General features: G+C 35.8%; 4 protein-coding genes across 9 annotated transcripts; 2 read left to right on the top strand and 2 right to left on the bottom strand.

Moving 5' to 3' along the window:
* Positions 1-7,888: 7,888 nt before the first annotated feature.
* LOC103864378 (histone-lysine N-methyltransferase, H3 lysine-9 specific SUVH6) lies at positions 7,889-13,979 on the top strand. Of its 2 annotated transcripts, none has more exons than XM_009142132.3 (2): positions 7,889-8,096; positions 8,347-10,897. In XM_009142132.3, exon 2 carries the CDS (start codon positions 8,409-8,411, stop codon positions 10,737-10,739), a length of 2,331 nt encoding a protein of 776 aa, XP_009140380.1. In that variant the 5' UTR covers positions 7,889-8,096; positions 8,347-8,408; the 3' UTR covers positions 10,740-10,897. The 2 variants fall into 2 exon arrangements, with proteins under 2 accessions (XP_009140380.1, XP_009140381.1); XM_009142133.2 differs by adding an exon at positions 13,201-13,979 and having other exon boundaries at positions 8,028-10,661.
* LOC103864380 (probable sphingolipid transporter spinster homolog 3) lies at positions 12,918-23,498 on the bottom strand. Of its 4 annotated transcripts, none has more exons than XM_009142134.3 (14): positions 23,302-23,498; positions 22,961-23,092; positions 22,775-22,876; positions 22,577-22,681; positions 22,415-22,490; positions 22,256-22,330; positions 22,079-22,181; positions 21,950-21,994; positions 21,680-21,865; positions 21,531-21,607; positions 21,213-21,446; positions 21,004-21,132; positions 20,845-20,923; positions 20,474-20,767 (listed from the first exon to the last, which is right to left on the bottom strand). In XM_009142134.3, the coding sequence occupies exons 1-14, from the start codon at positions 23,442-23,444 to the stop codon at positions 20,670-20,672; spliced, it is 1,584 nt and encodes a 527-aa protein (XP_009140382.1). In that variant the 5' UTR covers positions 23,445-23,498; the 3' UTR covers positions 20,474-20,669. The 4 variants fall into 4 exon arrangements, with proteins under 4 accessions (XP_033145367.1, XP_009140382.1, XP_033145366.1 ...); XM_033289475.1 differs by having other exon boundaries at positions 21,950-21,973; XM_018658554.2 differs by having other exon boundaries at positions 20,737-20,767; positions 21,004-21,152; positions 21,202-21,446.
* LOC103864437 (cell division control protein 48 homolog C) lies at positions 14,224-17,724 on the top strand. Its single transcript, XM_033289533.1, has 5 exons — positions 14,224-16,127; positions 16,183-16,255; positions 16,345-16,605; positions 16,726-16,878; positions 17,325-17,724. The coding sequence occupies exons 1-5, from the start codon at positions 14,344-14,346 to the stop codon at positions 17,484-17,486; spliced, it is 2,433 nt and encodes an 810-aa protein (XP_033145424.1). The 5' UTR covers positions 14,224-14,343; the 3' UTR covers positions 17,487-17,724.
* Positions 23,499-23,671: 173 nt separating the features above from the next.
* On the bottom strand, positions 23,672-26,760 carry LOC103864381 (protein SPT2 homolog). 2 transcript variants are annotated; one of them, XM_009142137.2, is made up of 9 exons: positions 26,469-26,760; positions 26,025-26,078; positions 25,728-25,951; positions 25,531-25,633; positions 25,230-25,431; positions 24,422-25,128; positions 24,226-24,356; positions 24,050-24,133; positions 23,672-23,960 (listed from the first exon to the last, which is right to left on the bottom strand). In XM_009142137.2, exons 2-9 carry the CDS (start codon positions 26,040-26,042, stop codon positions 23,861-23,863), a joined length of 1,569 nt encoding a protein of 522 aa, XP_009140385.1. In that variant the 5' UTR covers positions 26,043-26,078; positions 26,469-26,760; the 3' UTR covers positions 23,672-23,860. The 2 variants fall into 2 exon arrangements, with proteins under 2 accessions (XP_009140385.1, XP_009140383.1); XM_009142135.3 differs by having other exon boundaries at positions 25,721-25,951; positions 26,469-26,740.
* Positions 26,761-26,775: the final 15 nt, after the last annotated feature.

Here is a 26,775-nt window from a genome sequence, read left to right as displayed (position 1 = left end):
AAATTGTATATCCCTTATAAATTGTTTATAAAATCTCATAATGTTTTTATAAACAGTTATAAATGGTTTATAGACTTTATTAATTGTTCTATAACCCTTTATAAATGGTTTAGATACTCTTACAAATAGTTTATAAACCTTTATAAATAGCTTATAAACTTTTCAAACTGTTTTATAAACTCTTATAAATGATTTATGAACTCTTATTTGCTTTTCAACTTTCTTTTTTCTTCATTTTTATCGTCTTTCATGTGTTATTTTTCCATATCATATGTTGCAAAAGGTAAATCCACAAATCCTTGTTCCCATTAGATTTTCCTCATTTTATGTCCTTGTTGAACTAATTGTACAACACTGTTAAAATCCATATCATCAAGATCAGGATGTGTTGGGGTCACCAAATGTTTGTATTTATCAGGAAATCCAAACATTGTATTAACCACAAGAAGTAATAAAGAATAAACAACATTTTATAAGTCTCTACAAACTTCTAATTTATAAACCCTTATAAAACTAAATTTATAATCTTTTATAAAATGCTTCACATTATTGACCAAGACACCGATTGGATAATCACTTTTAGATTGTCTAGTGGTTCTGTTCCAGCTTCATCAATCCTTGGACGCAATCTCCAAGATCTGCGAAATTCATTGCTATCTACCTACAAGACGAAATAAAAAGATGATAACTTTTAATCATAGTCTAAAGATACCTTATATAAGCATAATGTTCATGTATTTTGGTAACAGTCTTACAAAGAATATAGGATAATAAAAGACAAGACTTCTCAAATTCATACATTTATATGTTTTTTATAGACATATATGATCAACTCTTGTTTACAAACTTCTTTATAAAACCTTGTAAAGCATTGAGTTGTACTATCAACAATATCTTAAAGCCCAGATTTATAAGAGGTTATAATTTTTTAAAATACAATGTTCACTATCCGAAAATATTTCTCCTAACCAGAACTATTCAAATGACAAGTCTAAATCAACCTTATTTGTTTTTTGAATAACAGAGGAACAAAAATCCTAAAATTACTTGAACCCAAATTTATAAAGGTTTATAATTTTTTGAAAACTCAATGTTCACTATCGAAACTCTTTCTCTTAGATCGACCTGTAGTAAACCAACCTTCGTTGATTTTTTTTTTATAACAGAAAGAACAAATCCAAAATATTACTTGAATCGAACAAAAAAAATACACAAATTAGAAACATACCAGTGTGAATCGTGGAGAGGAGCCAACATCTTTGAGGTTTTGAATCGTGATTCTCGTAATTGCTTATCGCTAGATGCGTGAGAGAGAGTGACGATGGAACTCAACGGAGACGACGATGGATCTCATCGGAGATGACGACAGATCTCAACGGAGAGAGAAGAACGATCTCCACAGGGAGAGAGACGATGGATCTCGGAAAGAGAGACGGCGGATCTGACGGAGAGAGAGACGGTGGATCCAACGGAGAGAGAGACGGTGGATCCGACGGAGAGAGAAGACGGTGGATCCGAAAGGAGAGAGAAGAAGGATCACGACGGTGGAGAAGGAGGAGACGATAGATTGAAGTAAAGATAAGGTTAGTTTAGTCTTTTACCAATTAATGAATGTGCTATTTATGAAAATGTCCTTTGAGTGGTGGTATAAGTGAAAAGTGGTATCATGAAAAGTGTATAAGTAAAATTTCTCCAACATTCATTGGACCAAACTTTTTTCGGTAGGATTTAAAATTAAATACACTCCTCTAATATAAAGTAGTTATGAAAACAATATTTTACTAATATCTATATTTTCAAATAATATAATAATTAATCTTGTGTTCAAAGAATATAAAACACATTAGGTCTCATCTTTTTAATATTTTTAATCAATTTTCTTTCAAATTATTTGATAAATCAAATATTTGATTAAAACATTCAAATAATTTATGAAAAAATCAAAAATAAGTTTAACTTTTTTTTTTTGCAGGTTTAGATATTACAAATAATTTTGATCAATATTAAATCAACAAAACTTATGGATTATTTATTTATCTTCTCAAAAAATATTACATTAAATTTAAACAAATTCCATATTAAATTAAATATTGTATATAAATAAAATATAATAAATTAACATCATATAAATTTTACAACTAAAAATGTATCAAAATATATCATACAATTAGTCAGATAAATTGCATAGATTTTATTAAAATTCACAATTAAATTAGTTGTAATAACCAAAAACTAAATTAAATAGTATCTTATATATATATATGTATATATTGTGTGACCATTGAAAATGACAACATTGTACAATAAATATAATAACAAAAATAGTTACGAAAGTTTTCTAAATATATATTATCTCAAGATAAATACTTAACATTAATTATAAACAAAAAAATTAAACTGATTATAATATGAACCAAATTATTAGAAAAATAAATTAAACAAAACAATTATAATAATACTAACTAAACCACATAAAATATATATTATGCAGTCAACAACATTCAATCATTTAAAAAAAATTATTTAATCAATTTAAAATAAAGAGAAATTTCTTAGAATATACCTAAATTTCTTTATCACTCCTATACAAACATAACTGTGTAATTTGCACCGATGGAATACTACCTTTATAGCTGATGTGTTTTTTTAATGGCCATCTTACCCCTACAGTTCCTATGATCCAACTTACACTATTCAAAACCTCTACATATGCGTGAATAAACTTATGTTGGAGAGAGAGAGAGAGAGAGAGAGAGAGAGAGACTTATTTTTCCACTATTATTGATGCTTTTTTAATCTCTCTCAAACCATTTCATTGTTCATTGTTCCAAAGTTACTTCGTCTTCTCCGTCATAACCCACAGTTTCAAATTGTCTGAAAACAGAGGTTGGGTACTGGTGTCTCATGTACTCTCGCTTCGTTGATCTAGTCATTGAAGGCGAGATAATCAACCGCAACGTCTGCCAAAACAGATTTGTCGAAGAAATCAACGAAATGCCAGATCAGGTCACCAACGATCATCCTCACCAGGCTGCTGAGTCTCTCTAGGCTCTGATCTTGCTCAGGATGATGGACAATCACGATCAAAACACAAGAAATCAGACCGCTTCAGAATCTAACGTTGAAGATGATAATGGTGAGAACAGTGATGGAGAGTTTGACTTGGAAGAGATCATGATTAGTTACTGATACTTGATAATGTTGGATGTTATTTGGCTCCAGTACATAGTTTTTCAGGTTTGTTGAAAGTTGGATTCTTTTGGTATTTCAAGTCTTTTTTTTTTGTTTGACTTTTAGTTTTCTATTCATTTTGATTGTTTCAAGTTTTGAATCCGGATAACAACAACATTATACGTGAATTTTATAAAATAGCAGTCCACCAGAATTTTGTAATGTTTTTATCGTATGTCTCTAGAAACCGGATAACGACAGAATTAATCATGAAATTTGTAAAATAGCCGTATAACACTAGGAGACTTATCATGCTGAAAAATAAATTATAGTTTCCAGTAATCATTTTAATGGTTTACTTTCAGTTCTAGTGGAGTTCGTTAGAACATCTTGTAAATGATACTGATGAGGGAATTCGATAATGGTGAGAACAGCGATGGAGAGTTTGACTTGGAAGAGATCATGATTAGTTACTGATACTTGATAATGTTGAATGTTATTTGGCTCCAGTACATAGTTTTTCAGGTTTGTTGAAAGTTGGATTCTTTTGGTATTTCAAGTCTTTTTTTTTGTTTGACTTTTAGTTTTCTATTCATTTTGATTGTTTCAAGTTTTGAATCCGGATAACAACAACATTATACGTGAATTTTATAAAATAGCAGTCCACCAGAATTTTGTAATGTTTTTATCTTATGTCTCTAGAAACCGGATAACGACAGAATTAATCATGAAATTTGTAAAATAGCCGTATAACACTAGGAGACTTATCATGCTGAAAAATAAATTATAGTTTCCAGTAATCATTTTAATGGTTTACTTTCAGTTCTAATGGAGTTCGTTAGAACATCTTGTAAATGATACTGATGAGGGAATTCGATATAATGTATCAACATGTTGCACATGAAGAGGAGAAGTAACGTTTAATGCTGATGGAGAGTTGGGGTTTTACAAGGAGAATGAAATGATGAAGTATTATGCTTGTTATGGAAGAGGTTTAATTACTCAAAAAGTTGGATACAAAAGGTAAAAAAAAAAAAATTCAGTTTTGATGTATCATTATAACCGTATAAACATATCGAAAAGCATATGTGGCCGGATATCTATAATTGAGAGATCATATGTAGACAAAGAAATATAACCGAAAAAGAAAATATTTTTTTTTCGGTTTGATATATGATTATAGCCGGATAACTATATTGCGCTGGATGTACTTTTCTTCTTCTTCTTTGTGTGAACCAACAAACACTACATTAATTACTCAAAATAAAATTGTTTTGGGTTGATAGTGTTAACCGGCCATTGATTAAATTAACCATCTACTATTAAAAATATCCGACCACTAACATAAATAATCCGCAACTATTAGAAATATCCGACCACTAATTTAAATAACCAGTAAATATAGAAAAAAACCAAATAATTATTATGTTTATAGATATATCAATAGAGACACATATATGTTATGTTATTAGAGACAAAAGATAACCGGCCGCTAACTTAAATAACCAGCAACTACTAGAGATAACCGGATAACTGGTATACATTATAAGTTTGGTATACAATGTCGCCGAATAAATACATTAAAATTAGCTCTACTTTGCAAATGACGGCTACTAAAATAATTAGCTCTACTTTGAAATTTTTAGCAGGCTAACAATTCTTTAAATTATACTAGGGTTGGCTCGCCCTACGGGCGGAATATTAGTTAATTTGATATTCACTAAATGCTCGAGTTGAAATTTGTTTTAAGATTCAAGAATTTGGTTATCTGTTATGTCTTACTTATTAGTATGCGGTGGTATAGTTGTTTTTCGATTATTCTTGCTTTGGTATTGTATCAAATTAACTAATTGTCCAATTCATAATTATAGATGTACAAATGTGGATTTGTGATAAAGTTTGATGACAATACTGTTTTTTTTTTAATTTTTATTCATAGCGGAGTGTGCATGTGTCAGAAAGAGGCCTATAACAACTTTTATGTTTTTGTGTATGGATTTTAAATATATATTATTTTGTATAATGCATACTTGCTCTACAATATTTGCTTGTAGACTAAAAAAAATATTTTCTATATTAATATTTAGTCTAGAATATAACATGCACATATGTATTGACTATATATAGAAGTTGGGTGTTATTTTAAAATGACATATGTATAGAGATTTTTCAACCATTATTTCACTGGCACAAAACATTTATAACTCTAAATACCTTCTTTTAAAAACAAAACAAATAAAAGCGTGTACAACAAATGTATTTTGATATATATTATATGCATCAAGTTATAAAGGTTGGAAACATTGCAAAACTGTTTGGAACAAAGTTTTTAACTTCACGATCTTCATCTTGACGTCAGTTCAGTGTCGGCCCTGGCCACAAGCAGAAGAAGCATAGGCTTCAAGCTGATACGATAATAAGTATTTTCGCGGCGACATATTTATAAAAAGTGACTTTAGCCTAGTGGTTCTAAGAGAAATTACCAGTGCTAGAGGTGCTGGGTTCAATTACCCTTAACTGCATTCATTTATTTTGGCCCTAAATATAAAATGAGACACGTGTCACTCCCAGAACACACAATTTGATGATGTGGCTTCACGGGAGAGAAGCGAACATTTCTTTATATATATAGATGTTGTTGCAAATTAGGAAGCTAATATTATATTTAGCAATATATTCGAATTTTTATATCCAATAATAAAGCCACCATAAGTTTAGTATAGCTTCCTCAATTTATTGTACGCCTATAACAGTCTTTGTACGTATGGTTTTATCGTCCTAGCACCTAATATTATTTCAAAATTTATATCATTAATTAGTATATATTACCGGCTACCTATAACAATATCGAGATAATAATATATAATACCGGCTAACTAAAACAAAAAAATCAAGTAAAATCTTAACCAGTTATTTCACAAATTATATTATCAAAAAAATAGAATGACATTTCTAAGAACCATGGTAACAATTAAGAGTCAGTATTTCACCATTAACCAACTCTCATCTTCTAAACTGACCCTGAACTGACCCGCCGAAAGTGTACTTGACGACGGTAATGCGGCGGAAGTGGTGGTGGATGGTGATGATTAGAAAGAAAGCAATTATTGAAGCGTGGAGAGTGAAAGAGCTTTTTGTTAAACAAGTTTTGTGCTTTCCAGCTTTTGCATGTCCATGTGCCGCCGTGTAAACACATCCAAAACTTGATGTTGTGAGTGAGAGGGATTTGGATCAATCTCATGTAAATTTGTGGCGGTAAATTTAAGGATGATTAAGTTTCTAGAGGAGGAGGATCCGATCTAAAGACGACGATTTAGTGTTTAAATTTATGTTTGCGCAAGAAAAATATGTGCTTTTGGTTTGCAGGAGAGAGAGAGAGAGAGAGAGAGAGAGAGAGAGAGAGAGAGAGAGAGAGAGAGAGAGAGAGATCTAATGTTCCATCATTGGGTTAGATTTTTCTGGCTATATAAATCATATCATGATTACATGCATGTAATCATTACAAAATTCTTTCGCTTTCATTTAGAGAATAGGGACACCAGAGTCATTTTGCATCATCTGGAGTTGGGCTTCATATTTGGGCCATCATTTTTTCCATCCGTGCAAATTTATTAATTTTCTAATATTTACTATGCAAATCGCTCTCGAAAAGATTGTCCATATATTTTAGTATTTTACCACAAAAGACATATATACTAATACTAGGTTAAGATACGCGCCTTGCGCGGGATAAACATTATATATAAAAATTATTTCATATATTATATGTTTCTAACACATTATAAAATAATAAATATATATTGAATAATTAAAAATTCAGTAACTATTAATTATATAATTAAATTGGTGCGAACATATAAATAAATTTAATTAATCTAAAAAATATTTTTTCTATTTTATATGGTATATAATTAAATTTAAATGATAGTAACATATATAGTATATTTTAATATTAATATTTATGAAATGATGTTTTTTGCTCATATGTTTTTCTTATCATTTGTATATGTTATAGCAAAAATTTAAAATTACTGATAGCAAAATTTTCACTGTAAGATTAATAGGTTAAGTAATTTATAATATTTTTAAAAATTAAGTTTTTAATATATTTTCAAATTTTTTATCAAAAAAATTGATCAACGTAAATTTCAAAATTAAAATATTTATGTATTTTTTATATGGCATATAATTTAATTTAAAATAATATATATATATATATATATATTTATATTTATATATCTTTTATTTTTAATACTTATTAAATGAGACTTTAACTTATATGGTTTTTTTAATCATTTGTATCATGTCATAACAAAAATTTTAAACCATGGATCACAAATATAACATATAAAGAAAATTTTTAATGTTTATTATATGGTTACTATGGTTGTTTAATTTATTTTTATAGTTTAAAATTAACAAATATAATATAAGATATATACTTATTTTTATCAAATCTTTATTATTCAAAATCATTAATTGTCATATATACTTTAGCCATATTAGGAAATTCCGTGATCTTATTTAAGGAAATAATAAAGTACATTAATAGTGTATTTATGGTTGGTTTAATAAAAAACTTATTATATATTTAGATGGACCAACCTATTTCTCTAAGGATTCTAAGAATCATTCTAGTGATGACACGTGGCTAAAAAAAATGTTGTAATGCTTTTCAAATAATATATAGGGGATAGTTTTCCAAATACCATCGAAACGGAACAATAAACTCGACCAAGGTCCCTTCTCCCCATGGCTCAACGCGACGTGACACTGGCCGTGTCGTTCCCTTTCTCCTCAAACGTTAAAACGTTTTTATTTAATTTGTCATAAAATACAAGGAAACAAATCAAATCGCTAATTCTGACTATTATAAACTTCGAATTCTTCATCTTCTTCTTCTTTCGATCTCGCTCTTTCAATCGGTAAGCTTTCCCTCTCTCTTCTCTTGTTGTAAGATACCCAATTCGATCTCTTAATCGATTCCTCACCCTTTGAGATCGTGCTGTTTCGCCAAAAAATCTGGGTTTCGTGTTTCCGCAAGCTTAGAATCTATCAGATTCGATAGATTTTTCTCTGCTATGATTCCAAAGTTCGTGAATAGATATTATGTTGATTCAATTGATGTAAAGAGATGAGTTTTTTTGTTTGATGAGGTTTTGTTCATTGTTGTAGAACAAGTCCTGGTGATTTTTGGTTCATAGAGTCTTAGTCCATTGTCTCGTTTAGTGGAAGATATGGTGCATGCAGAGTCATTCAAAGTTAGTTCCTTGAGCAATGGTCATGTGCCTGAGGAGAATCTAGGAGGAGACGTTTTGAATAATGGTCGTGTAACCGCCTCTACTAAGATGCTTAAGTTCAAGCGCCGCAAGGTTTTTGCTCATAGAGACTTCCCTCCAGGTTGTGGAACCCCTGCCATGAGGCTTAAGGCGAGAATGGCTGAGAATGTGAATGTTGTTGGTGGTGCTGATGATCACCACCCTAGTGTTCCGTCTTCTGAAGCTAACATGAATGTTGCTAATGCTGATGACCCTTGTAAAGAGGAAAGAAAGTCTGAGCAGCGTGATGAGCATCATCCTCGTAACGACATGGAGCTCGTGGTATTTGAATCTCGTGGTGATAAACAGGAGCCGGAACCAAAGAAAGAGGAGTCTGGCGAATCGACGGTGTATACAAGTGATCGACATGTTGAGCCTGTGGCGGTTAAGCCGCTGAGGATCTGTTTGCCAGATGGAAATGATAAGAACGTTGTTAAGTCAGTGTCATCAGAACCAAAACGAACTCATGGTGCGGTTAAAAGAAAAGCAACGAAAAGCGTTGCGTTTCATGAACCGTTGAAGGTTCCCAAAAAGATGAATATAGATTACGGTGAAGGGTCTAAGATGAAGAAGAATTTGTATTCGCGCGAGAGAGGAAGAAGTCCAGATAGAGGAGAGCTACCTCGCCAGCCTCGGACATTACAAGTTGGGCTTCCTCCTTCGCGTCCCAGTGGTTCAAGCGGCGGTGGTGATAGCCGGACCAAAGTCAAGGAAACATTACGTCTTTTCTACGGAGCTTGTAGAAAGCTTTTACAAGAGGAAGAAGCTAAGCCTGTGAAACAAAAGAGGTTCAGAGTAGACTGCGAGGCCGCGAAGATTCTCAAGGAGAAAGGGAAGTATCTCAACACAGGAAAACATATAATGGGAGCTGTCCCTGGGATTGAAGTCGGCGACGAGTTTCAGTACAGGATGGAGCTGAACATTCTCGGTATACATAAACCAAGTCAAGGAGGTATTGATTATATGAAGATCGGTGATGAAGTATTCGCAACGAGTATTGTAGCCTCGGGAGGGTACGATGACGAGCTTGACAACACTGATGTCTTGACCTACACGGGTCAAGGCGGAAACGTGATAAAGAACAAGAAAGGAAAGGAAGTACCGATGCCTGAAGACCAGAAGCTTGTAACTGGGAACCTCGCGTTAGCAAACAGTGTGAAGAAGAAGAACCCTGTTCGTGTCATAAGAGGGAACAAGAAGGCGGTTTTGGAGTCGTCAGGCGATAAGAAAGGTAGAAGCTATGTCTACGATGGGTTATACGTTGTGGAGACGTTTTGGCAAGAGACTGGTTCGCACGGGAAGCTTGTGTTTAAGTTTAAGCTTAGGCGCATGCCTGGACAACCCGAGCTCGCGTGGAAAGTGGTGAAGAACACAAAGAAGGCAGAGGAGCGTGTGGGTCTGTGCAGGATCGACATCTCGGAAGGGCATGAGAGGCTTCCCATTTGCGCTGTGAACGAGATCGACGACGAGGAGCCTCCTTCGTTCATCTACACGGTTAAGATGATTTACCCTGACTGGTGCAGACCGATACCTCCGAAGGGATGCCGTTGCACCAGACGCTGTGCAGAAGCAAAGGACTGCGCTTGCGTGGCGAAAAACGGAGGAGAGATACCGTATAACTACGATGGAGCTATAGTCAGTGCAAAGAATCTGATCTACGAGTGTGGCCCGCTTTGTAAATGCCCTGCTTCTTGCTACCTAAGAGTCACGCAGAGAGGGATCAAGTTCCCGCTTGAGATCTTCAAAACCGAGTCAAGAGGATGGGGAGTGAGATCTCTCAGCTCGATCCCTTCAGGTAGCTTCATATGCGAGTACGTTGGTGAGCTTTTAGAGGATAAAGAAGCGGAGAGAAGAACAGGGAACGACGAGTATCTCTTTGACATTGGAAACAGATACGACAACTCTTTAGCTGAAGGGATGTCGAAGCTAATGCCTGAGACGCAGCCGGCCATGGGAGGAGATGATGATGAGATGAGCGGGTTCACCATTGATGCAGCTAAGAAAGGGAACATAGGGAGGTTCATAAACCACTGCTGCTCGCCGAATCTGTACGCGCAGAACGTGTTGTATGATCATGAAGACACGAGGATCCCTCACGTGATGTTCTTCGCAATGGACAATGTACCTCCTCTTCAAGAACTCACGTACCACTACAATTACATTATCGATCAGGTACGTGACTCTAATGGTAATATCAAGAAAAAAACATGCTACTGTGGTTCTTCTGATTGTACCGGTAGGCTTTACTAATCGAACTTGCGTCCCTGTTTATGTCGGATTCTTCTCGTTTTACGTTTAGCTGAAGCGACAGTATATGTTACAGTTAGTGTTTTTATTCAGATCATTGTTGTTTAATGTTACTGAATCAATATTTTATGTTACATTGACTTGAAAAGTTCGAATTTAGATGAAACTAAGTACCTCTTTTTGGTATCAAAGAAACTTGTCAGCTGTAGGTAGGCATGGGCATTTTATTTTGTCTGGACACCCAAACCGAAACCAACCCAGAAAAATATAGGTTTGGTTTGGATCTGGTTTGTGCTTAAGATTGCGGTTCTTGGTTTGGGTCTGGATCCTACCCGAGACCTGGATAATACTCAGAAATATTTTTTATATGTTAGGTATATGCAAGATATTTTTTAAGTTTTGGGATTTTGGTAAAATTTCAGATTTTAGAAATATATTTTGGCTATCCGGATAAAATTTTGGATATTGTTTGGTCTTCGGTTCGGGTTTCAAGTAAAATTTCACGTGTTGTGGAGGTATTTGAATATTTAAAGGGTATTTTTGGGATTTTATGTATTTTTTTTGGGTTTCAGTCCATTCTGATACTTGAGGTCCATTCTGGATATTTCAAATATTTTCTGGTTTTAATTTGAAAAGTAGTTTACACGTTTTAATTATGGACCCAAAGCCGTCTAAGATTCGAAAGAAACCAACCCGAATCTGAACCAAATAATTTTAAGTACCTAAATGCTATGACCCGAAACATCCATATATGGTAGGAACTGACCCAAAGACATTCTATGACCCGAAAGATCCAGATCTGGTAGGAACTGACCCAAAGACTTGTGTTGCGGTCTTGAAATCCATGGTTTAGAGTCTTGCCAAACCTTTCAAACTTGCCATCTAGGAGATACCAGAGACAAATGTTCAATCCAAGGTGAATATCTCAACAACCAGAAAGTCTATTTCAAAGAAACCAACTTTAAAAGTTTAACTCATCAATTCATCATTAGGCTTGGAATTACCAAAAAAAGTTCTATGGACCAAGAAGTTATGGGTTTTACAAACCGGAGGTTTTCTAGTCTGTCCATTTGCGAGTAAAAAAATCTAGAAGTGGATTCAAGCCCAATGAAAGAGAGGTTTAAACCAGAGCCAATAATAGAATTCAAGATGGATCTCTAGCTTTCTAGAAAGCCCAATATAAAAAGAAATGACCACGAAGATATGGAGTTATGAGCAATTTTCCCAAACCGGCCAAACCGAACAGATTTTGGAAATATTGGGTTCAATCATTTACCAGCCAAGAAATTCCGAACATAAGACTTTATGATCAAACCAAGACTACTAGAAAACAAATCCAACCAATCAAGAGTTTTGTCATCATCTTACCATGCACCAGAGACTATAGGATAAAGAAAATCCTTATTTGGAAATTCTTGCAATAGAACTCCAACAGCTCTTTTCCTTTCAGTTGGGGCATGACATCAGCACCTTCCAGACCATAAAGAAGATTCCCATGAAGCTCACTTGTCCTCAACCCGTCCAAATACAAGGAGAACACCATTTACATTCATTTGGTCAAGATTCTCATCATTAAGCCTCCAACTACTAGTTCTCATGGAGCCATCAAAGCCTTTTCATCCAAGACTTATTTAAAATTTATTTGTTTCCTTCGGTCATTTTTAGACTGTTAGAAAGTCCTAAGGTCGAACCTATATAAGCTCAATTTGTTTCTTTTTGTAAAGTACCCTTGAACTTTTATAAATGAAAATCAGTTTTCTTAGTTTTCTCCAGAACTATTGTCTAAGTTCTTAGAATGCCTGTGAAGCAGCTCTAGAGCACCTTGACTTATCAAGGCTCCTTTCCACAGTCTTGTGGCGTCATCAATCCACCATCACTTCCATCCCATTCGTTTTCCTAGCTTGAAAGTAATACACATCCAACAAGCAAAGCACCACTTCGATCATCTTCTGATCTGACTGAGAGTGACACATGTTTAAAGGTCAAATTCCATTCATATCGCCAATCGATCATGGTCAATCTGTTTTGAGCTTCTTAGACCTGAATGGCACAAGCCTTGTTGTAGGTTTAGATGTTGGAGTATCCAGTCAAATTTGGTTTAGATATTTTGGGTGTAAACACTTTTCGCCCATTTGGATATGTTCCAGGTTTGGATATCCATTTGGGGTCTGTTTTTTTTCGGAAAATTTTCTGAGTCATTTGAATTAGTGTTTTAAAAATTGGAGTAAACTACATTTGAAACATCTTCAACTCATTGCTGTTTTTATCTTTATAATAATATTTATCTTGATTTTGGACTAAGGAAGCTTTCTTATTAAAGAAGTGAGATTTTTGTGTTACCCATAAACCATATTGCAGCAACTAAGAACAGAACTGATGTAAAAATCAACGCTGTTTTTCTCCAACTGTTGATATGATCTTGCGTATAACAAGAATGTAACATTTTGGTTTTGCTTTCTTCCAGGATTGGAGATGAGAAGGAAGAATGGTTGTTTACTACCTGAACTACACCGAAAAGAGGCGAAGATGGAACATTGCCAATTATGTGAATTTCTACAGTGGAGATAGCCATTGATAATGGTCTGAAACTTGGTTCCACGCTATGCAAACACACATAATTCACAGGAGCCTGAAGAAGAAAGAAAGATAAAGCTCTTCTTGATGAGTGATAGGAAGAGTATATTGTTTCAAAGATCACATATCAGCAGGAGAAACTAAAGGATGAAGGTGAGAGTTGAGGAGTTTAGAGGTGCAGGCCCAACAACAGTGCCCATGACAAATACTCCGACACCACCTAGACCTGTAGATGGTGTTGCTGGAAATGGAGAAGGAGCTTTTGATGATGACAAGACGTTTGATCCATCTGTTGAGGTCAGTACTAACCACAAAAAATCATTGGTTTGAGTGAAGACAACTTAGCATGCAATGAAAGCATTGAAGCATCTGTCTCTTTGAGATCAGTTTTCTCTCGGTTTCCTGGAAAGTTACTTTGAATTTTCCGGGAATAAATAATTTGTTTTTCACTTGATTGTAACTTAAAAAAGAAAAAGAAAAAGAAAAAGACATGTTAATCTTTGTGTACTAATTTGATTGGTCTCTCTGTCTGTTGTGGTCACTCTGTTTTGCTTGGCTCACAAGTTTAAAACAACTGTTATAAAATATCAGCTGATGATTACCATGGTACTCTGCTTGTATATACTTTTGTCATGGTTTTCTTTTCTTATATTATAGCCATGTTCTGTTTTCAAGCTCCATTTATTTTCTTCTAAATCCTTATATATACCTAGTATTATATGTAACCGTGGTTGTTTATCGTAAATGAGCCTGGAAAAGCTTATAACATTAGAAGACTAGAAGCTTGATACATGCAGATTTCTCGATCTGGCAATGAGTTCTGTTTGTGGTGGTCTGGTCACTCTGTTTTGTCTGAGGCTCAAGGTCGGAACAACTGTTACAAATAATATATCGTTTGGTAGTTACCATTTTCAGCAAATAAATATATTCTCATAATTACCTCCAAATAAATGGGCTTTCTGAGCTATATATATTTAAGCTTCTCTGCAGTTTTGCGCCTCCAAAATAACTTACCCTAGGGTACTAGTGCACGATGGGGAGGAGAGATCGCAGCTGCGGAGGTGGTGGTCTTGGCGGAGGAATTAATGGGAGAGTTTTGAGTCAAGCTATGGATTCGTGCGGGAAGGATTTATCCACGGCGGAGGAAATCGTCGACGACCTCCGTTCCAGGTACGGTACTTATGCGATGCGGACTCGTCAAGTACTTCTCCTCAGCGTCAGACGTGTCCTTAATGCCCGAAAAAACAACAACAAGCGTACGAAAGACGACAACAAAGGCGATGATGGTGGTAAGATGAAGAAACAGAAACGTGTTGATGAGAAAGAAGAAGAGAAGTTGCAGCTAGCTGAACAAACATCACATCTCAAGAAGAGAAAAACCAAGGACAAGTCAGTTTCTTCTTCTTCTTCCTCGTCTGATATCTCTGAGACTTGGGAGGACTTTGATTTGATCAGTGACAGCATAAGAGATAACTACGCTAAGATGAATAATAGCCCCTCCGCCAAGAAACCAATTGTCGTGGAGAAGAATTTCGAAGTTGAGACTGTTTCCAGAAGCAAGATGACTACAATGGGTGGGCTGCTGGAAAATGAAGCTAGAGTTTCTCCTCCTCCTCCTCCCTTGAGTGGAACTAATAATAATAAAGGAGGTCGACCTACTTTTAAAGACTTTGGTGGGATTAAAAAAGTGTTGGATCAGTTAGAGTTTGATATTCTCTTCCCTCTTTTCAATCCTCTAGCGTTTGAGACGACTGGAGTTAAGCCGCCACGCGGGTTTCTATTCCACGGACCACCTGGCTGTGGAAAGACTCGGCTGGCCAATGCCATAGCCAACGAAGCTAGTGTTCCCTTTTACCAGATCTCAGCCACGGAAGTCGTCTCCGGTGTTCCTGGTGATTCTGAAGAGAACATCAGAGAGCTCTTCTCTAAAGCACACAGGACCGCGCCTTCTATCATCTTTATCGATGAGATTGACGCCATTGGATCCAAGAGAGAGAAACAGCAAAGGGAGATGGAGAAGCGGATCGTAACACAGCTATTGACTTGTATAGATGGTCCTCATCAGCAGGGAGATGATGAAAATGGTGGATACGTTGTTGTCATTGGAGCTACTAATAGGCCTGACGCTCTTGATCCTGCTCTGAGAAGGCCCGGGCGGTTTGACCGTGAGATTGCTCTAACCGTTCCTGACGAAGACGCCAGGGCTGAGATACTCTCTGTTGTATCTAAAAGACTTAGACTCGAAGGCTCCTTCAACATGAAAGGAATCGCTCGCTTAACGCCCGGGTTTGTTGGAGCTGATTTGGAAGGTTTAGCTAACATGGCTGGCAGTCTTTGCATCAAGAGAGTTATGAATTCAAGAAAATCGCAACTGTCCGGCTGCCAGGATGATGATGGGTCTTGGCTGAGGCAGCCCTGGTCAGAAGAAGATTTGCAGATTCTCTTTGTGAGAATGTCTGATTTTGAGGAAGCGGTGAAGTTAGTCAAGGGATCTTTAACTCGAGAAGGTTTCTCCACCGTGCCTGATGTCACATGGGGTGATGTCGGTGGACTTGACCATCTACGGAGTGAACTCAACGATTACATAGTCAGCCCTATCAAAAATCCAGATATTTATAAAAAAATTGTGGCGAAGCTAGAGACAGGTTTCTTGCTCTATGGACCGCCGGGCTGCGGAAAGACGTTGGTTGCAAAGGCAGTTGCGAACGAGGCAGGAGCTAATTTCATACACATCAAGGGTCCGGAACTTCTAAATAAATACGTTGGTGAAAGCGAGCTTGCTATGCGGACCTTGTTTCAGCGCGCCCGGACATTTGAGTTTAGATGTCTATAGGTTCATTTTTATTGTAGTAATATTGTCTTTTAAATTATTTCAGGTGGATGCTTTGACAACAAGTCGTGGTAGAGAAGGTGGCTCGGTTAATGGAGGAGGTCTTTTGAACCAGGTAATTGAAATAAAAGGCTTATATTGAATGCTGCAAACCGTAAAAAAAATCTTAAGTAGGCTTTGATTCTTTGATGATGGTCCACACAGTTTCTTACTGAACTGGACGGTGGAGAGAGACATAATGTATATGTAATCGGAGCTACGAACAGGCTCGATGTGATTGATTCTGCATTCTTGAGACCGGGTAGGTTTGGGAATCTTGTGTACGTACCCCTCCCTAACGCGGATGAGCGTGTTTCAATCCTAAAATCTATTGCAAAGAAGAGACCCATAGATCCTAGTGTTGATCTGGATGCCATTGCAAAGATGAACTGTCAACGTTTCAGCGGAGCTGATCTCGCTAACCTGGTAATCTTTGTCGTTAATGTTTTTCTTTTTTGAATCATAAGACTACGTACTTACTACTCCCATGTTCTGTAATGTGTGGTATGATTCTCATGGTTGGTTTGAATTTGATGAAAATGGAAGATGGACAAAGCTATACACGTGGCAGTGAAGGAGAAGTTGGAGTCCAGGGAGTCATCGTCTGAAGATGGCAATATGGATTTAAGTGATTGCACCATCAAGATGACTCATTTCGAGCAAGCCTTGTCCTTAGTCACACCATCTGTGAGCAAACAGGTAATAATGCTCTTCTTTCTCACTCTCTCTTTCAGGGCCGGTTAAATGATGTCATGGACCGTGGGACAAAAAAAATTTTAATTTTCAAACTATTATTTTTCCTTAAAAAATCTGATAGATATATGTTTTTATCAAAATACCAAAAGTATTTTTAAAAATAAATCTATAGAAATAAAAAAAGTACTTTCATATAAAAAAATTTGGACCCCTTTTCTTATTTTTAATATAAAAATACATGTATTTTTTTTTTAAAACATCGTACCTTTATCTATTAAGAAATAGGAGGACAACGGATTAGACCCAGGACGATTGTACCGTTCGCCCCCTATCTAAGCCGGCCCTGCTCTCTTTCTCTCTCAGTTTTCAATCACTTTGAGAGGGTGAAAAATTCAACCAGTGTCTCTCGTTTAAGTGTAAACTGAATCTTGTTTTTTGATCTTTTGCAGCAAATAAAACACTACGAGAGACAAAGGAAGCTACAAAAAAAAAGGAGACTACTGAAGAAGCTACAAAAAAAAATAAGACTATTGATGAAGCTACAACTACACCCAAAAAAAAGAAGCTACAAAGAAGCACCGGAAGAAACAACATGGATCAAATCAACGTAGGAGCATGAACCAAAAAAAAAAGAGTAAACTCTATTAAGTTATAAATGTTCGCAAAAATCCCGTTTTCCCGAGAGAAATGCCATATGTTTTTCTTTCTTCCAACTTGAGACATTTGATCATACAATCATTAAGTTTTGTGTGTTCCAACAAGTGTTGTCATGAGTTTCCAACAAGTGTTGTTAGAGCATCTAAAAAAAAAAAAACTATATTTCAAAGTTTCCAAAACTCTATATTTGAAGTTTAAAGGTGTTCTTTTCCAAAGTAAAACTTCAAACTCAACATCAAAACTACTTATATTTTATAATATAGTTTTTATATTTGTCATAACTAATTTGAATTCATAAAACTTTTGTAAATAACTAGCAAATATATAAACATATTACAACAATATTAATTAATGAAATATTCTCTTAAAATATAAAAATTTAAATAAAAATAACTTAATTAATATTAAATTTTAAACAAAATACCATATTATTTCATAAAATGATTTTCGTAATGCATATATGATCTATTAATGCATTTCGAAGTAAAAATGGCTCTCCTCATTTTTATTTTGTAGATTACGAGCTAAAAATTGTTGAAATCGGGTAATACTGATACTTGTAAATACATTAGATCGAAACAAGAAAGTAAAAGAGAAACATAAAATATTGCTAAAAGACTAATTTATTTTCGATGATATTAAACTCGTGAATATATTCGATATGAACAAGAAAGAATTAAACGAAAAATACATCATCATCAACAACAACAACAACAACAACCATCTTCAATTACACAAAAAATTGGACAATATTTAGAAATTTTGAAGGTTCCGGATCAAACTTACCTGACTATTATGATATGAGTTTGAATATCTGTTTGGGTTCTGATATTTTTTGGAAATTTCATGGCATTCAAGTTAATGTTTTAATAATTAGCTTAATAAGCTTTTAAAACATCTCTAACTCATTATTATTTTTATCTGTGTAATAGTATTATAAGCAATTTATCATTATTATTTCATTTTCCATAATGGAGATTACTATTTCTGATTCTATATTTAAAAGAAAAGTGTAACAATTTTATGTTATTTTTATATTTAAGACAATATTATAACAAAATATATCGGAGAAACTCTATTTTTATTATACAGATTCTCTATTTTTAAAATAGCAGAATACATTAAAAAGTTATAAGTGTATTAAATAATATAAATTGGCTGATTATATACCTAAATCTAAGACCAACCAAGGATGCTAATATCTTAGCTGCATTCATAATAACTCCTCAACCATCAATCAAGTTCTCTTTCCGACCTGTACATTCCAATAACTCAACCATCAATCAAATTATCTTTTCAAACTGCACAAGTTTCGCCTAGACAGTAAATTGATTACAACTAAAATATTTTTTGTTTTTAATTGGTTTATAACGCAGTACTAATCATCTGTTTTTTTTTTTGTAAACTAGTATCTCATCATCGTTTATAACGAGTTCTCTATAAAACGTCCAATTTTCATTTAATATTAAACATTTTTTCAGATCTATTTGGATATATTGACCCAAAATATTCATCAAGTACTTCTAAATCACTTTGTATGATTCAGTTTGTCGAATATATAACAAAAAAACTTAAGTTAAATAAAGCCTTTGTAGAATATCGATCAATTGATATGTCGAGAAATGATTTTTGTCGCTTTTGTCGAGCATGATCTCCTTTATTCCTTTGTTGAATATAGAAGGGTTAGAGAAGCTTTTCAGTATGCAAACCCAAAAATTGAGTTATGTTATTGGAACACAGCAGTTGCAGATGTCCTTAAGAGTTTTGAGAAAGAAAAATGAAGCTTAGACATGTTTTAAGTGAGGTTCTGGGTAGGGTTTGTTTGACGAATGATTTGTGGAGAGCAATAACCACTGAAAGGTATCTTTCTCTTGTTGATAGGGTTTGTTTGACTGACTGATTTATGGAGAGCAATAACCACTGAAAGTTATCTTTCTCTTATTGATCACAACATTGATGCTAACTGGAACCTTAAATCTAAGATTATATCTTTTTGCGCTTTCCCTCCACCACATTCTTGTCCCGCAATTGCCATGAAACTGATTGAGTTGATTAAAACATGGGGTTTAGATAGGAATGTCTTCACAATAACTATAGATAATGCTTCCTCTAATGACAACGTGCAAGGAATTATAAAGAAGTAACTTAGAAAGAATTTAGTTTGCAGTGGAGAGTTCTTTCACATAAGATATGTTTCACATATTCTAAACCTTATTGTCCAAAATAGATTAGCTGTGATAAGTGAGGCTTTGGAGAAAATCAGAGACATCGTTAAATTTGTCAATTAAAGGTACAATCACTTAGAATTTATGCTTGTGTCACTTCTTGTTTTATGTGGACGCTTCTTGTTTTATGTGGACGAAGAAGAAACTAATGATGGGTTTAATATCATTAGGAGAAACTGAAGGATGGGTTTAGTATCATTAAGAAAAACGGTCGTGTTATGTGATTAAATGTCATATAAACGTGTTCTTCATATGTTATTCTCTATAATCTTATTGTCTGTGATTTGAATCATTTTGAAGTTCTACTTGGGTTTCTGTTAAGTGTTTCCGTACCCTATTTTGATAGGAGAGGTCCGAGAAAATAAGGCATATCACGTGTGCAGTTTAATTTGTTATGTATGCTAATATTACTCTACTGTTTGTAACATCAATCTCTATTGTTTAAGACTCTTTTCTGCTGTTGGTTTCCGTTAACCCGTAACTTTTTAACATACAGTCTCATGTTTCATTTTGATAAGAGAAGATCAAAAAAAAATGAGGAAGTAAGAGTATGCTATGTCTATGCATTTTGTATGTTCATTGATTTTTTTAATTGGGCTGCAGAAATCTCATTTGGAATAATCCATTTGGGTTTAGTACAATTTGAACTCTGTGCAATTTGAACTTTAACAAAAAATATCCAATTGACAGCCTAATAGACATCTATATACATAATATCCAATTGACAGCCTTCTTTTAATTTTGAAATCTTGAACACAGTTTTCTTTTGTTCAACATCTTGAACACAGTTAAAAGTAGCGAAATCACGTTTTGCAAACGTGTAAAACTAAATCGCGTTTTGAGAAGTGTACTCGTTCATCACCATTCACCAGTGTTATGTAACTCTGTACAACAACGCACGAGCTAAAGTATTTATGGATTCATCACCATAATCGATTGTTCTTGCCTGCTTCTCGGGTTCTCACTTTCAGCTTCTTCGTTAAAGCGATCTACAATGTTTATGAACATCCCTGGCAAAAGAAACAGGTTCTTGATTTTGGATTAAGAAAGCTTTCTCGAGTTAAAGAATTGAGATATGTGTGTTTACCTATAAACCATATTGCAGCAGCTAAGAACAGAACCGATGTAAGAATCAACGCTGTTTTTCTCCAACTGTCGATATGATCCTGCATATACAACAACAATGTAACATTTTGGTTTGCTTTCTTCCAGGACTGGAGATGAAAAGAAGGGTGTTGTTTACTACCTGAACGATACCGACAAGTGGCGAAGATGGAACATCGCCAAATATGTGAATTGCTACAGTGGAGATAGCCATTGATAGTGGTCTTAAACTTGGTTCCACACAATGCAAACACACATAGTTCACAGGAGCCTGAAAGACAAAAAAGGTATCTTCTGATGAGTGATATACATTACAAACACAATGCTAAAAGTTCAAAACTTTTTCTTTACCTGTGTAGCAAACACAAGAAGCTCTCCTATGGCGAAAAGAGCTACGAAACCGTATAAACTCTTCAAGGTGAATGCAGTAAAGCAACATGTCGCCCCGAGAAATGTTGCTCCGGATAAGAGCTTGAAAGCATTTGGAATTGTAGAAGTGACATGATCTAGTATTAAGCCACCTGATAATGTTCCAACGATCCCACAAATGATAGTTACTGCCCCAAAGATCATATCAGCGTTTTTCTGTCAACACAGAACAAAGTTTGAGAATCTCTCATGAAGTCTCTCTCCAAAGATGAAAGATTGACAGAATAATAAGTGTTTTACCATTTTATAAATGTTATAACCGGCCTTTGGTCCCCAGTATGAATATGCACCAATAACAAAATTGTATGCCACATAACCTGTTGAAGGCAAAGTGTGGATCAATCAAAGAAGGGTCGGAAGAAATGGTGAGAGTGGAGGAAAACAACTACCTAAGACATTAACAACAAAGACCCTTTCTTTGCATAGGACTTTCATGTCTCTCGCAAATTGAGTTATTGATTTCCAAACTGGGTTAGCGTAACTTGACCTGCCAATCTCAATAGAGACCTCAACTTCATCATGCTTAATCTCATTACCAGCTTGAAGATGGTTGTTGTTTTTCGATATCTCTGCACCTGCAAAAGGCAAAAGTCTCACTTCACAGTTGTATAAAACAGAGCATATTAAACATTAGCATTAGAAGAGATAAAAGACTTTACCTAGTGATGAAGCCATTACTTCAACTGATTCAGTAGAAGGGAACCCTGTTATTTTTTCTCTCTGTCGTCAGATCATTTAATATCACACAGTTCATGCAGAATAACAGAAGAAAGATAACGTTTTCTAACCTTTTAACTGCAACGGTTTCATCAAGAAACCAAGAACAGCAAATGGAGCCATCAAAACAGCTTCTCCCCAGAACGCATAGCGCCAACTAAAATGTTTTCCGACCTAAAGAAGCAACAAGAAGAAGTCAAGGAAAGAGTATTAGAAGCTAAAATGGTGTGACATCAGAGAGTACATACGTATCCGCCATAGACATAACCAAGAGCAACACCACTTGGTATACACATGTAAAACAGTCCAAGCCACGCAGCTCTCTGGAGAAACCGGTTAATGAGATTAGTCAGAGATGGTGCATATGACTTCATAAGAAGTTCAAAACAAAAAGAGAAAACAGAAACCTGTTTATGAGGAGCATTATCATCTATAAATGGAGCTGCAAGACTAATGAAAGAAGCTTCACCTACACCAACAAACCTACAAATATAATCAACTCAATTTCATAGCCAGACAAAAGGACTGAAACAAGCATATCAAATCATAAATAAATAAATAAAACTTACATGCGACATAAGACGATAAACCAAAATGCGAAGGAACTTCCACAGCCAAGAACTGCAATAGTCCAAACAGTTAAACCTACTCCAATAAGTCTAAATGGATTGAAGCTGCACTAGAAACAAATAAACCACTTCAATAAGCTTAATCTTGCTTATGCATTAGAAGAGGGAGAAGAAACAGAAATGAAAAGCTTTTCTAACCTCTTTGCCAATGAAGCAAAGATTGGGGATGCAATAAGAAGCCCAACCATGAAGGAAGATGACAATACACCGTCTTCAAAATTACTTAGGTTATAGTGTCCCCTAAATCAGAACAAAGTTGTATAATCTTATTAGCATACGACATGAATAAAATACAAACACTTGATATCTAATTTTAGTTCGTACTGAATTCCAGTTGCAGGGGTGCATTTGCCCTTATCATTACAACTCTTGGTACTTCCATTAACACCATTGCTTGCTATCGCACCTCGATCCATGTAGTTTAACAAGTTAATGATGCAAAAGATCACCAGCAACCTGAAAATTTTCAATTTGGAGTACATAGACGATCCAGCAAGATATAAGAATCTGCTTGAATTGAAAATCCAGCCCTATAATAGAAACTAAACCAAAATAGTAACTTTGTTAACTCAAAAGAGGGCACAATTCATGGGAAGAGCTTTCAACTTTGCATTGTGGTGAAGGGAAGAGCTCAAAACTAAAGAGCAAGTAAAGAATGAAAATACCAAACGGGAGAGAGAAAGGATGATTCCATGATTTCTAAGCTTCGAGTAGTCTCTAGCTCTGCAAGAGGAGTCGTAGAAGGAGGAGAATAACATCTCGACGGCTGTGTCGGAGGAGGAAGACAATCATCTTCTTTGGTCACCATCTGATTCTTCAAACACAGATTTTTGAGAGAAAATATGATAAAAGAATCAGTAAAATCATGTTATTGGGACTCGTAAGAAAGTGAAAATGTATCATCTAAACTAAAGCAACTCCACGTGAATAAAGATATATTCTTTTTCTCTTTATCATTCTCTGGTTTTAGTTTTACACAATGAAAAAGAATCAAGCTTTCACCAACTTGGAAGGGTTACCAACATATTCCTGAACTGACCCAACAAATATATTATTATCTAATTGTACAATTTCAAGAACAAAAGATTCTTAATTTGAAAAAAAAAGAAGTTAAAACTCTTTTGCCTCAAGCGGCCAAAGAGATTTGAATGAGAGGAGCACTAACATTAAACTTAAAAGTCATATATAAAAAAGAAGACAAAGATGAAAGGTTTCTGCTAACTTTTAACGCCTCAGCTTCCTCAACTTCCTCTGTCTCTCCCGCTCTTCTTCTTCTGCGATCAACCGCGCTTCCTCTTCGTCTTCCTCTCTTGCGATTCTCGCACTGCATTGAGCAAATACAACACAAACCGTTTTAGGAATATATATAAGAAACAAATGAATGAAACTCATGATCAAGATATTGATGTTTACCTTCGTCTCTCTTCCTTCATGATATCTTCAAAGCCCGCTTCCATGTCTCGGTCATCATAGTCACGCCCCGCATAACGATCGGTACTGAGAGATTGAAACAACGCAAAACTCATAAGTCCCAGAAGAATAACTTTTAAAAATGGACTCGAGAGTAGGAGAACAGTTAGAAGCAGTACTTGAACATTTGTCTAATCATGCTCAATGCCTTAGCATCCTCTGACATTACTGCAGGCTTCTTCTTCTTCAGTGGCCTCCGGTCATCTATATCACGTTGTGGAGGTCTCTTGGGCGCTGGTTTACTCATCATCTGTCAAGTTAGTTCACAGATTAGTGAACTTTGCTAAAAGGAGATAAGAGAAAAAATCATGATACCTGGTGTTTTGAGGTAGGCGCTGATTGCTTTGGGATCATACGGGATGCGGTAGGGTCACGAGAAACCTTTCTCTGTTGTTCTGCAAGCCGTTGTTGCCTGGGATCAGATGACATTGGTCTTGAGGACGGTCTCTGGGAACTCTGGAGAGAGCTCTTCCCCGCCGAGTTGGAGGGCTTTCTCTCCAATGCCGTCCTCGAAGGTAAAGGTTTAGACGTAGACACCGACCTAGCAGGACCAACTCCATGGCCACTGCTGCTCATTTGCCTCCTATGATCCATCGGCACCTTGGCAGGAGCTGATCTCGAACTTGGTTGGCCATTTCGGTTAGCTGATTGGCTATTCATCGAGGAACCTTGTGGTCTTGTGGGTGCTTGGCGGTTTATTGAGGAACCAGGTCTTTGGCTGCCGGAGGGTGCAGCCCTTTGCTGCATTTGGCTACCAGAGGGAGTCGTTCTTGAATGCTGCAGTTGGCTGCTACCAGAGGAAGCTGGTCTCCCTGAGACAGGTCTCGACTGCATTTTGCTTCCAGAGGAAGCACCCGGTCTCAAATGATTCATTTGACTGCCTGAGGAAGATGGTCTTGAATGCCCATTTGCTGAAACAACGGGTCTCTTCTCCTCACGAGGAGGGGGACCATGAGCAGCTCTACCATTGATACCTGATGATTGTTGTTTGGGCCTCGCTGACAATTGAGCAGATTGAGACTCTTCAACATCAGCAAAAAACCTGTATTAAGTTATCTCCATGAAAATGGTATGCTTTAAAACATCACTTATAACAAATAAAGTACTAGCAGACACAACTTACCAGAGTTACGAAAGGAGCCACTTCGAGACAGAGGTTCCCTCTTCGGAACAGGAAGCTCCGCATCATCGGAAAACAAGAAGGAATAGTCTCTTGTATCCTTAAGAGTCTCAACTTTCCTTCTCACGGCACTCACAGGTTTAGGACGCTTCTCCTGGGTAACATTTCTATCGCCCGAACTGCTCGTTGGTGCAGGTCTTTTCTTCTGTACACAACAAACAATCCCATTAGCACAAAAACAACAACAACAACAACAAAAAACATTCTAACAACAATAAAATGTAAAGACCAAGGCACAACATACAGGTTGGTTGGAGTTCTTTATCTCATTCTCCAGCAAGGATTTGCTTTCTTGTATAACCCTCGAGGATATTACAGGCCGTGAAGGTCCAAAGAAGGAACCAAAGCTGCAGGAAAAGAAAAAACACAAATCAAACCACAGTCCATAAAATGTTGTCATAACTTGTAAAAAGACAAAGGTGATTAATTGCTACCACGTACTCGTTGTAAGGGAGTTTTTTCCTTCTGTCTTGTGAAGACTGAGGAGGAACACTTCCTTTGCCCTGTTTTTTCCTGATAGACTCCTTAATCTTTTGGCGCAACTCAAGATACTCCAACTCTTCCTTCGGGGGCACTTCTTGTTCTTCCTCCTCGTCATCCTCATACTCATCCAATCCATTATCATCGCTGTAATAGTCGTCATACCCAGCTTCCTCGTCAAGGTCCTGCAATTAAAAAAAGGTTGTTAAACAAATGTACCATCAAGTAAAAGTAAATTAGAAGGGAAAAGATTCTTACTTGTTCATAGCCATGCATCTTTTCTGGAAGATTTTCTACCAATCAGCAAAACTCCTGTGAACAAAAACAAAATAAATGAATTTAATTGATTCATCCCCAATCAAAAGATATCGAGATCATAGCTGATATCTGATCAAGCCTAATAGATCAATAAAATTGGAGGAAAAAAAAAACAATTTTCACGATAAATCCAAAGTTAAGAACCAAAATTCATCGCAAAATCGAAAGAAATAATCCAACTTTAACCGTAATTCGGAAAACCCACAAAACTCGTTTCCAGTTCTAACAGATCTGAAGATGAATCCGAGGTTAAAGATATGAATCAAACCAAATCGAAAAAGATTGAGATCGGACTGATTGAATACCCAAATGAATCGAATTCAATAGTACACAAAACAATCACCAGATCTGATGAAAAAAACGACGGATCTGATCGAAAATTACCTGGATCTGATCTGGAATCGACGAGCAACCGAGAAACCGATGAGATCGATTTGAGAGGAGAAGAAGGGGAAAAAAACGAAAGAGAGCGTGAGATCTGCGAGAAGAGACGGAAGCTGCGAGAAGAGATATAGAAGAAGAGAAGAGAGAGTCTCTGGTGGGATGGGATGGGCCTTTTTAGGTTTTGGGAGGGATAAAGAGGGAAACAAATGAAGCCGAAGGACCCAGACACAAAAAAATAAGAGAGGAGATGGGGTGTTGCTAAAATGCGCCATCTCGCGCCTCTCATGCAATCCCAATCTCTTTCTCC

The sequence above is a fragment of the Brassica rapa genome, chromosome A04, assembly GCF_000309985.2.
Source record: "Brassica rapa cultivar Chiifu-401-42 chromosome A04, CAAS_Brap_v3.01, whole genome shotgun sequence".
Lineage (NCBI taxonomy): Eukaryota > Viridiplantae > Streptophyta > Magnoliopsida > Brassicales > Brassicaceae > Brassica > Brassica rapa.
The sequence above is the reverse complement of the archived record's forward strand: the minus strand, read 5'-3'. Positions and strand labels throughout refer to the sequence as shown.